General features: G+C 30.4%; 1 protein-coding gene across 1 annotated transcript in view; it reads left to right on the top strand.

Annotated features, from left to right (window-relative positions):
* Dh31 (diuretic hormone class 2) overlaps positions 1-13,042 on the top strand; it is a 61,270-nt gene extending 48,228 nt beyond the window's left edge. Inside the window, exons 2-4 of the mRNA XM_077440324.1 lie at positions 4,092-4,206; positions 8,267-8,371; positions 12,177-13,042. Coding sequence (XP_077296450.1) covers positions 4,112-4,206; positions 8,267-8,371; positions 12,177-12,312 — 336 coding nt within the window. The 5' untranslated portion in view covers positions 4,092-4,111 and the 3' untranslated portion in view covers positions 12,313-13,042. The remainder of the gene's footprint in view (positions 1-4,091; positions 4,207-8,266; positions 8,372-12,176) is intronic.
* The last annotated feature ends 322 nt before the right edge of the window (positions 13,043-13,364 follow it).

Below are 13,364 nucleotides of genomic sequence, written 5' to 3'. Positions count from 1 at the left end.
TTTCACAATTAGTGCCGTTTCTAGAATTGGACTTTTTAATTATAATTTTTTGCATGTTTACTAACATATTTATCCAGACAGCGAGCTCGTTATTCATACAATACATACTTGGTATATTACACATAGAAAATCGATTATATATGTTAACATTTCTTCATATTATGTATATAAGTTCAACAGCACTTACAATCTACGTATATAAAATACCATGTGGATTAGTTCCATTGGGCAAAACCACGCCCAATTATAATGCATATCTATATGAAAATGTATGTCTGCAGTACTCAAAATTTGAAACACTATCCTCAATTAGACTGTTGATGTATTTTGGAAAGGGTTTGAGTCCTTTTAAAGGAGTTTTCCAACTTTCATTCACCCGAGATATACTTTACATAAAAATCAATATTTAATTGTTTGCTTGCTATGAAAATCTACAACTACCTACATATATATTCAATATTAAAATACTATCCTCAATTAGACTGTTGATGTATTTTGGAAAGGGTTCGAGTCCTTTTAAAGGAGTTTTCCAACTTTCATTCACCCGAGATATACTTTACATAATAATCAATATTTAATTGTTTGCTTGCTATGAAAATCTACAATAAAAAGTTACTATAATCTCTATTTATACATATATAACGCAACTACCGCTCGAGTTGGTGCGTTTAGATAAAAAAAAATATTGAGATAGAAAACCATTTCTTATAAACGTTGTGACATAAAAAAACTGGCCAAATAAACGCAAAATAGCACAAAGAAAAATTTATATTTTTGACTTTTAAAATTTGCTAGACAATTAATTGTACGTATTTTAAAACAATAAAAAATCACAATCAATAGAAAAAATGTCTGACTATTGATTACAATACTCAGCTTGGGCACAGCAATGCTAGATTTCGAGTTAAAGACCGCAAAAACCAAAAAACTGTAAAAATCGCGCATTTTTTTAAACGCGCATATCTCTTAAACGATCACGAACCAACAAAAGTCATTATCAGTGGATCAATCTTAGTAAAGATTGATTAGTCTCCGCTCTCGTAATATTTTTTTGTTGTTCAGTGTAATCAAAATATACAAATATTAAAGAAAATCGTATGCCAGACTTCAGAAATATCACAGTGACATAAAGTCGTAAGAAAAGAAATAGAGGCACTTGTTTGTGAAGTGACTAACAATGTGTCAAGGGATGTTGGCTCTCAAATCTCCCTGTGCACAAGCGAAGCAAGTTGGTGGAAAATTGGATCTCAAATGACGTTTCGAAACACTATACCGTTCATACAAATTGTACAACTCGTAATTCAAACTATAAAACGACATACATATAGTTTACTACATATGTATGTACGCTGCACTAAGCTGCACTTTCTTATGTGCAATGTCATCAGCTGAGCACTCGGTATAAAACAAACAGTCGACTGCACACATTGTACACATACATATGTATGTATGTACAGTTGATTAATGACATATAGTACAGAGTTTCTAATCCCGCGAATTCATCCCGATCTTATGAACGTTCAACGTAGATGTTGAAAAGGATTACATAATATGTTCCTATGTATATATTAGTGCTATTTTATATACGAATTGTTATTTGTTCCGATAATTGGAATGGATAGATCGTGAAAAGTATGTAGGTAGGGTAATTGGCCACGGGAAGGGATGATCCAAATCCGGATGTGACGTCAATCAAATTTGACGAAATCGAATTTCCGCGCTTTCACGCCTAATTTGACTGAAACTTTTCACTATTGTACGATATCATTAAAAAAATATATTTATTTATTATTATTATTATTATTAATATATATATATATGAGCAAAAGCCAAAAATTTGTAAAAATTGTCAATTTTTAAACTAGAGACAGTCAACAAAAATCATTGTCATATTTGAATATGACAGGCTTATAGGCTTGATAGGAAGACCCCAATGCGCCTTCCTGAACATTAATTACAAACAACGCAGCATTTTTTATTATTACATAAATCACTGCATTTCCAGAAGCTTAAGAACTCGAAATAACAATTAATTAATTAATTAATTACAGAATCAATCCATTGAGACATCTATGGATTTAGATTTTGTACATAATTTTTACAAATTATACACACAATAAATACAGAAGATATGATTGTTTGCCAATTTTGAGGAACCGTTTCAACACTGATCCGATAAAATTGGCAAACTCTGATAAGAAACGATCGATTTCCGAGTCAAAAATACCTCCGAATCTAACCAGCAGTATGGCGGATCGAACCCACTGATCACTTGGTGCTAAACATACACGCTACCATTAAGCCATACTGTCGGCTAAATATAATATATAGTATGACACATTATCAATTTAAATTGTTTGTTAATTAAAACTCTTTTGAAATACGTTATAGATAATATTTAAGCATTTAAATAAATTAAAATGTATTGAATGTTCGTTCAATTAATGTGCTAATTACATATAGTGCACATACATATGTACATATGTATCTACAGAATGCGTCAATACACTGAACAACAAAAAAAGTTACCATAGCGGAAAATTATCAATTGTTACTAAGTTTGGCCCGATAAATTCAAATATGACAATGATTTTTGTTGACTGTCTCTAGTTTAAAAATTGACAATTTTTACAAATTTTTGGCTTTTGCGGTCTACATTTAATTCCAAATGCCAAAAGTCAGTATTGAAATCAATAGTCAGATATTTTTTCTATTGATTATAATTTTTCATTACTTAAAAATACTTGTAATTAATTATTTAGTGAATTTCAAAAGCCAAAAATATACTTTTTCTCACACTTTTTTTCTGTAATGAGCTTTTTTTGCTAATTTGTCACTTAGGCACGTTTATAAAAATCGGTTTTTTATTTCAATATTTCTTTTTATTATCTAAACGCACTAATTTGAGCGGTAAATGATTTTAAATTGAGTTAAAGAATGCGCCGTATGCATAAATATGTCAAAAGCAAAATAAATAATAGAGAGCACATCACTCCATCTCAGTCGCTCACGTTCGCACAATGTCACTTACGAATGATGAAAATCCAACCTAGAACCTATTCATATTTGTAAACTAAAATCATTTACCGCTCGAATCAGCACGTTCAGGTACAATAAAATGTTTGAGAATACAAACCAACCCTTATATGTATGTATGTGGTAAAGTGAAAAATTAGCGAAATTAGCTCACAGTATTACGGAAAAAAAATATATCGTTGACTTTTAAAATTCACTAGATAATTAATCATACGCATTTTAAAGTAATAAAAATCATAATCAATAGAAAAAACATCCGACTATTGATTCCAATACTCACTTTTGGCACAACAATACTAGATTTTATATTAACGACTGAAAAACTAAAAATCTGTAAACATTTCACCATTTTTTAAACACCCATATCTCTTAAATGAGAGAAAGCCAACAAAAATCATTATCATATTCTAATAAAGTGGTTCAAAATTAGTAAAGATTGATTAGTCTTCACTCCGGTAAGCAGAAAACATGATATTTTGTTGTTTTTAATTAATATATTAATTAATAAATATATTAATATATTTTTGGTTTTTAATTAATTAATATACAGATACAGTGTTTTTAATTAGTATATTTATTATTCACAAAGTGCTCATTGAAAAATTACAAATATACATATAATCGGATATTATTCTATAAATTTCTACTGCACACACTTCTATCGTTATTAAAAAAGTCAATCAATCAAAAGCTCTCAAACAAACCGACGAACAACCGAAATGAGACATATTTCGTTACACGTCAAAAAACACTCAATCTTCAAATCGATACAACAAATATTTGACACAAGTGCTATCATACATCATCCGACGAAACTGAAAATACTAACAGACTAAACATTTCACTAATAATAATATACATAATAAATCGATAAAGACAACAGTGTTGTGATTGAACGAAACGTGAGCACACAAACTTTGCGTCGAGCAGTAATTAAAAGATAACGAATCCCGGATTCCCCAGCGTATGTTTATCGTCGAAATTCCCCACACTATCCAGAATCAAGGTCCCGTAAAATAGAGATCTAATCGCATATTCTCAATTATTGCTTTCAGACGAAAACAACAAACCAAAAATGCAAATCAACGGACACGTATTGTTGCCGGCCGCCCTTCTCATCGCTACTTTCTTCACATTGGTCTGTGAAGCTCAACCAGCACCCCTCAACAGGTAAACACACATTTTTTTTTAATCCAGTAGTCCCTAACCTTTATTAACTTGGCGACCCATTTCCAAAAATTGTACCACGAAATTTATTTAAGTTCAAATATAAATTTATAAAATTAACAAAACGGAAGTGAGACAAAGGAATCTAGTAAGTATTAGAAATTGGCATTTGAACATAAAGAACAAATAACTTTATCAAATTTTTTGTTTTATTTGATATTATATGATAACATTAAATTCGATTGTGAATGACGGCCTCTGTTCGGCGCTTCCTCGATTAGGTTTTAAAATTGAATAAACATTAAGAGGGCTGTACACCTGAAATCTTAATTTTGTTGCCGTTCCTTTCTTCGATATATATATTGAATGAATGTATATATTGAATGAATGTGACAATATATATCAATATACAGTAACATGCAGAGAAATCGCATACAAAATACAAAGAGAAAGTAGATATTCATCACTAAAATGACCAGACAATAGTCCCGACTTACAACCTATCGAATATTTATGGGCTATTATAAAGCAAAGGGAATAAGAACAACACCCTGGGGCAAATTATGAGTTAAAAAAACTGTTGAAAATGTATGGTTTCAATGTTTGTAATATTGAATTCACAACAAATGAATTCAATGTTTTAAATTCAAATTATTATATTATGTTAGAGATGTTATTTATTAAAGCACTTTCCTTTCATTTGATTATATATTTGACGGTAACATAATACTTAAATTTGCATATTGTTCCTGCATTATGTGACTCCTCGCCTATTCCCATTTGGGAATCGCTGATTAAACCGATAGAATTAATGGTATTATTAATCGGCTGAATTTTGACACGTTGATTAGCGTCGAGTTCCTTCGGTGCGTAGAATTTAAATTAGCGTTAGCGACATTGAAATATATGTGTTGCGACAATCTAATGGTTCTAACATTCCGGAATTTGCCTAATGTTTCAGTTATAATTTATCCGATTTGAATAAATCAACCGCGTTGACGTACGCTGTTAAATGTCAGTTAATATTCCTGAGATGAAGCTGGAAAATTGTGCGTTTTCATATACGGCTGGAGTTCGATCAACGGGCGGAATGATATCGTGGAAAATGTGGAATTTTCCGGGCAAATATTCGGAATATTTGAAATTTCTGATTTGGAGATTGCATTGTTTGGTACAATCCATAAGACGATTTGAGTTTTGGTGTGCAAATTGTTAAATAAAAAAATTCACTACAATTTATAATGTTCTTTCATACAGATTTTTTATATTATGTAAAATATTAGAAGGTTTTCTTAATAAAATGTAGTTTTTTGATTTGTATTTGTATTTGATTTATATTGCAGAATTGATACAGAAAACTCAATTAAGACAAATATTTTGCCCGTGGCGTAAGGACCTTTTGTGGATAAAAAAAAATTACAATGGAAAATCTAATCTAATAGATACAATATAACGAAAATATAAGTATTTTACCTTCATTGGAGACAAATCTTTAGAGGTTTATTTGGATTTAAATTAATTGATAACATGGTTATAGAATAAATATTTATGTTTTTATTCAAGCATCAATGCATTGAAAATTTTAATGCTCTTTCATACAAAATTTTTATATAATGTAAATAAAAATAGAAGGTTTTCTTTATAATATGTAGCTTTTTGATACAAAATTCGAATATAAATATATAAAAATATTTTGCCCGTGGCGTAATACCTTTATATGGATAAAAAAATTACATTGAATTATCTAATATAATAGAATTAACTAAAATATTAATATTTTACCTTGAGTGGTTTATTTTGATTAAAATTAATTGATAAAATTATTATATGATACAATAAACAGGATTTTTTTATATGTATATATTAATGATTTTATTCAATCATCAATGCGTTGCAAAATATATACTCACGTAAATTTAGAATTATTCGTATGTTAAGATAAAATCTGTTTTCTCGTATTATTGAAATCATATCAATATTTATTTTACTTCGTGTCACAATTATAAAGAAAAAAAGCCGAACAAGGTGAATATTAATTACATAATGAAAAAAATTTATTCACATTATTTATTTAATTAACAAATTATTAATTAATAGTATTTAATTAATATGTGTTCATTGCGTAGTATTAAATAGGTATAATTTAAAAATGAATTGAGATAAAGAAAAATGGCTTTATTATATGAAAAATTTCTCCTTTTCATGTTAAAATATTATATGTGAATATAATATGTATGTGTATATATTTATTCGTAAATAAATAGATAATAGAATTATCCAAACTATCTGCAATAAATAACGATTTTTATAGACGATATGTTATATAAAATATTATATACATATATGTCCAATTTGTTGACAGAAAATTTCGATATAAAATAAATATTAATTTCAATAATATTTTCTATGAATATCTACTTGCCCATCATATAGTTTTTAAACTTCAAATTCGTAATTTTACAAATCAAATTCGTCAGTTTACAAATCAAATTCGTCAGTTTACAAATCAAATTCGTCAGTTTACAAATCAAATTCGTCATTTTACAAATCAAATTCGTCATGTTGCAAATCAAATTAAGCAATTCATTTTATTAAACATAGATAACGTTATAGAGAATATTGAGGATCTGCCAGCAAGTTCCTAGCGAAAAAAATATATAATATACATATATACATATATATTGTATTAAATATTCTCTTTTTCTCTACAATACATAATATACTCTATAAAGTTCTCTATGTATGTATAATAAAATGAATATTAAAAAAGTATGTACATCCAATTGTTTAATTTGATTTGCAACATGACGAATTTGATTTGAAAAACGACGAATTTGATTTGTAAAACGACAAATTTGATTTGTAAAATGACGAATTTGATTTGTAAAATGACGAATTTGAAGTTTAAAAACTGTATACATGTTTACTTTAAATTAAAATACTTTCCGAATCAACATCTGTTCATACGATATTTAATTATTATGAATTTTTGATTAACATCGTCCACTACGAAGCATGACTGTCAATTGAAAATTTGTTTTCCGTTTTATAATAATATTCAGTACCACATAATATCAGAAATAACTACGTTATTAGAATTTCCTCGGTGAAAGTTTTTAAAATTGCCCAGAGAGCGCTTTTCACGAACTGAATACACCAGACAGTTTTCAATATTGTGCCATGCTTACAACTTATCATCGTGCGAGCTTTATTAAATGATAAAATCTTCGATAAAACACACCTTCGATGTCTCTTTACCCCAATTTAAAACTTCCACGTGTGTTATTTTAAGTTTAATCCCCGATTATATGTGTCTATATATACAACCGCAACAATTTCTTACCTTTAATTAACAGGAGCGTCTTGCTAACCTAATTTTCCCGACATCGGAATGTATTTGCATCACAATTTAGCAATGTTTGTATATTCATATATTAAACAGAGAGTCCCATAAGTGCGACACATCATAAATTAATTTAATTTTTAATAAAACAATTTATGTTGTGTAGATTATGTGCCCGAAACAAACAACGAATGTGTGACGCAGATAAGGAAATTTACGACGGGAAATGTGTAAAACGTTTGAGAAGCGTTCTTATGTGGCAATTAAGCTTTTCTCATGTTTGCTCATCAAATTCTAGATACTCTATTCACCGTTCTATGTGGAAAAACTATACACGTTTTTATACGCCGATGTCGAGAGAATGGGAAAAGCTTGTAGTCGTGCATTACGTTTGCTTTTTTTTCCTCCCCCGGTACACTTTTTGTATTTTATTTTTATTTTTTACTCTGAAATGTTAGTTACGAGACTTGTAAAGGCATGTAGCAGTAAAGTATACGGTTTAATTGATATTTATTATAGTATAACTCGGCCGAGACTTGTTTCCTTGTCGAATAAATGTCTTGGGTGCATAAAATAAAAACGCGTATAAAACGATAATTAAAAACTTCAAATAAGGATTTGTTTATATACATATATTGTTGTATGCATAGTTAAATCTTGAGGGTTGCTTTCGTATGATTTCAAGCGTGAAAATGTGTTTAATGTTTTGTATGTTTGCAGCCAACCGAATTATTACTCTGATGTGGAATCTGAACCAGACCCAGAAGCTGTCTACGAAATTCTCGCCAGAATAGGACAATCCATCATCAGAGCACGAGACAACATGTTAGTATCGTACTTTACTGTTTTAAAATAAAATCTAAATTTAAACATTCGGGTTATATTTGTCGTATACAAATATCATAAAATGCAAAGGATTCCTTTCAAATGAGAGGGTATTATTATATAATATACAATACATAGGCACATGTAGGTATGACTTATGAAAAATTGACTGTTTGTCTGCCATTAGAGTGTATATATATTTCATGGACGGCAAAAAGGGATTAAGTTATAAATAAATAAATATGTCCGTGCGCGCACTAGTTCGTTCAAACAAATTCTCACTACATGTACACTCTAACTAGAGTATTATAAATAAACAAACTCTTTGAAGTTGTTTCAGTTCCAATCTGGAAATAAAATGTGAATAATTTAATAAACTTATATATCATATTGCGGAATATTTCATAACCTATATAATTCCTGTCAGTAAATTTTTAAAGCACATTTAAGTCTAAAAATAACACAAATCTTAAATTAAAGTAAGGCGTAATCTTATTTACATTTCACATAACTTGATAATTAGGTGTTTGAGAGAATGAGTCATATAGCAGTCAAACATAGTTGGGACAAATAATCAAGGCAATTGATAAATCATGCATTATGCATGGTAAGCTTTGAGTTTCTTATGAACTGGATTAGAATTTAGCTTCATTGTTTTAAAGTGGAAGGCTAATCAGAACTCAAAATGAGCACCTGAATGTGATTTACAAGGTTGTTTTGACCTATGGAAAATATTACTGGATGTGAAACTAAAGTTTTATATAAAGATTCTAGGTACAGCTTACAAGATAGGATGAAACCCCAAACTTTTTATTGATATATCTCAATTAAGCTGGATGGGGCACATTCTTTCAATGTTCGAAGGTTACGAAAGAATTCTTGAAGCAGTACCAGTACGTAGAAGAGTGGTTTTGTATAATATATGTAGTATCAGAAGATATATTTCTTCGATGTTCAAGACCTACATACATACATACATACATACATGGATAAGAAATAAAGGACAATAATTGAAGTATGTACTGTCTAATGAAACAAGACGATCTTTGAAGCAACTTGATTAAGAAGCTAGGATCCTAACCCAATATTAAATCTTTTACCTTTTTTTTAATTTATACCAGGAAGACCTAACAGGTAAACCAAAATGCGCCCTCTTGGCCAGAAACATTGAACATTTTATATTATTAGTATTTTACAAAGTAAGTACATTAAATCAATTAACATCCACAGAGACATCTATCGTCAAACTTGTAAATTTGTAGCATTTTATACAATTCAACGAAATTCTAGATTGTTGAAAACTCGAGATTTGCCAGAAAATCGGTAAATTTGTCAATTTTTTGGAACTGTTTCAATGAAAATCAGATAAATTGGCAGATTCTGATAGGAAACGATTGACCTGGAGCCACAAATTCAAGGTCTGGCCAGCAGAAAACAGTGGGATTTGAATTCGTGACCACTTTTTTCAGAGAATTATATGCTAACCACTAGACTATTATATAATTAAAAGCAAAACGAACTTATGTAAATGTATGCAGTGAGAATCCCTAATACAAAATCCAAATCGTAACCTCTCTTATATTTAATATATATTATTTTTCAGTCAATTAAAGCTTTGAAGAATCACCGAAGATTTATAACAGCGATGACGAACATTTTTTGATCAAAAAAATCTGAAATCACAATGTTGAAAAGTGCTAAAAACAGCCAATCATTCCCAACTACTTTACTTTGAATGCACATGTTTCATATTTCTTTCTATGTACGTTCGTTTTTATTTGAGTATCATTTATGTAACATATACGTCTATATACATATGTATGAACATACAAGCTATATTTACTCCAACCTTAAGATAAATCTTAAACAATACAATGAAACTGAGGATGAATTTATGTATTTGTACCTCCTGTACAGACTTGAAACCATGATACGTGAGAATTTCATCATAAAAATCCACAACGAGCACTTGCAATATCACTAGGCTTTATTCCAACATCGTTTTCCATTATCAAACGGCTCAACAGTCGTTGAGTTTATTTTATTTTATATCTATTCCTGATTTTATTCGTCGAAAGTTCAATTTTTGTATCAAAATGGTATATTTTCAAAAGAATTTTTCTTTTTTTTAATTTTATCACTGTCATGTGCATTCGATGGCCAATTTACTTGCGGGAATAAGGAAATTATGCAATTTGCAAAAGCCTTATCAACTTCACTGTTGCGTTGTAACAGATTTATCTCGCAGTAAGCACATCTCTCATTGCCGGAAATGAGAAATTTGAAGCATTGATTTATGTATATTGAATTCTATATATGTAATTTTGAAAAACAACTGGGCAATAACGTTTGTACAGGTAAAATAATCGTCTGAGATAATTTTTTTCTATATTTTAAAGGTTATATGTATATGAAATTGAGTACACTTTAAGCATACTTGCTCATCTTTCTTTCTAAAATCTACGGAAGGTATTAAAAAAAAGCCCTCCTCAAGAGACTCCATGCTGTTTTTTATGAAAAAATCACAAATATAATTTCACATTCAATTTATCTCTTTTCTGATATTGAAATAGTAAAATTGGGTTCATTACAATGAAAGAAACTACTGCAATCCAATTGTGGAGGATATTAATTAATTAATTGACATATGTAAAATTGTAGATTTTTGAAAGATTCATCTTTGGATGGGAATTAGAGGTAATCAATAGTAGAACCTCTCCATTTTTTTACAAACCTCCTTTACGTTTCACTTGCCTCTTATCCGATCGTTTTCATACTTTGCCATATTGCTCATTTTGGTCATCAATATAAGTAAATGAATCTTACGCCATTATGATAGAGATAAAATATCGTTTAAGACGCGTTTGAAGCTTGTAAATTTTAAATCTAGGTGACGTTTATGCAGTCTTTAGTTTTATACATAGATGGCGGTAGTAAAATAAAATTATTGGTATTTTTATTCAAAATAATAATTTATATATCTTAACATTATATACAAAACTAAAAAATAGGTTTGTTTTTAAAAACTTTTTTTTACATGGTATTAATTAGATTTTTCTTAGATATTCACTTTAAATGTACCTATTTTTTCAAATAACACTTGCCTTACTGTGTTAAAAAAAATCCGCTAGTCACTGTGCTGGACGCCAAGCGTCCAGTTAAAAATGTGTGTTTTAAGTTAATATAATGCAAAATATAATTGGTTAATCACTGTAGTAATCTTCCTGGACATGCATACAACAAATCCTGAAATTACATCATAATCGGTTGAGTGGCTTAGGGCCGGGCCGCACCGCTCAACTCGCGAACAACTTGGTTGAGGACGACCAGACCAATGCATGCAGGTAGATGGGACATGCCACACTCGTCAATTTGCTTGTCGCACACATTTCCATACATTTTTTCGTGTCGCGCAACAAGGCGGCCGACAAAGTTGCACGGTGCGGCCCGGCCCTATTCGAGATACAAAGACAGACAGACATTCATCATATTTATATAGATTTGAATTTTACTTTATATTCATGATGCATAATCCTTTATTGCAGTACCTCACAGTACCTAAAAAAAATTGCATTTAAATTACTTTTCAGCATTAAATAATGTAAAAGGTCATTTATTGTTACACATCATTCCATCGATGCTCGAAGGCTTACCCCCATTCCTCGTAGTAGGTGCGCAAAAGCAGCGGCCAGTACATGATCTTGTTGTGCGCATCTTTTCCGTGGAGTGGGGGTGGGCCTTCATAAACGGACGGTTGACTACATTTACCCCTCATATTTAATATATGCTTTGTATGATTTTGCAGCCCCAAACGCGGAATGGATTTGGGTCTTAGCCGAGGCTATTCTGGTTCCCTCACCGCCAAGCACCTGATGGGCTTGGCCTCTGCCAACTACGCTTCAGGCCCTGGCCGCAGGCGACGATCTGTAGCACAGGTCTAAAGACCATCCCAGACCACCACACCCCCCTCAAACAACAGACCAGCCCTGCTACCCCCAACATCTCACCCCGTGCTGCCAACAACCTGAAACCTCTCATCTCTACCCACGGGACGAAACGACAGCGGACACCAACAACAACTCCATTTTATTTATTCAACAATTCACCCAAAACCACTATACTTAAATGTATCGAATAACGCATTTTAAGAACCCCACCCCTCAATCCCAAATCGTCCCCCTATTTAGAGTGTGCCGCTCGAAACGATCGACCCATTATTTGGTATAGGTTAAACATTTTACTCAAAGTAATGAAAGCGTTAATTTTTTTCTTTTGCTTGTCAGCTGAAGATGTCAAGTTATTTTTTTTTAATTGACAGCTCGGATAATTTCAACGTCGAAAAAATACGCAATCATCGCTTTTCGCGAATTGATTTGATTTTTAATATTAAAATTCGGGTTCGCGAGCCGGATTATGAAATCCGCGGGCCGGATCCGGCCCCCGTGCCAACGTTTATCCATCGCTGCAAATTCATTCTAAATTGTTAAATTTATTATCACAGCTTTATTTTTTTATTTGGAAAGAATCTCTCTAAAATTCATCAACACACTTGTTAACATTCATTTACATAAATGTGCATGTCAAATTTTTAAAATAACTGTGCCAATCAATGTTTAATAATTGTAGATTGAGAAAAATATTTTATGTATTATAAATGAGACATATATATGTAATAAATAATTAATAAAATGAAAAAAAAATTCTTATAAAGAAAATTTAGATTGCACTGTGTTAGAATTCACTATTATTAATACACAAATAAAATAATATGAAAGATTTTAGTTGTAGCATATATTTCAGTCACCTTTTGATTACATCTTTTGTTTGCAACACCAAAAAAATCTAAGTGTGAAATTGGCTAATGAAATGTTGTATAGGGAAATAATAGTGAATTATTTATAATTAAATTAAGATTGTCATAAATAAATTTTAAAATTCACTGAATATTATATAAATGTAATAAAAACAGTTTTCAAATGCAGCAATTCTTAGA

Source organism: Arctopsyche grandis, chromosome 10 (assembly GCF_051622035.1).
Source record: "Arctopsyche grandis isolate Sample6627 chromosome 10, ASM5162203v2, whole genome shotgun sequence".
In the NCBI taxonomy this organism is placed as follows: domain Eukaryota; kingdom Metazoa; phylum Arthropoda; class Insecta; order Trichoptera; family Hydropsychidae; genus Arctopsyche; species Arctopsyche grandis.
Note: the sequence above shows the minus strand (reverse complement) of the source record. Positions and strands in the feature narration are given on the sequence as shown.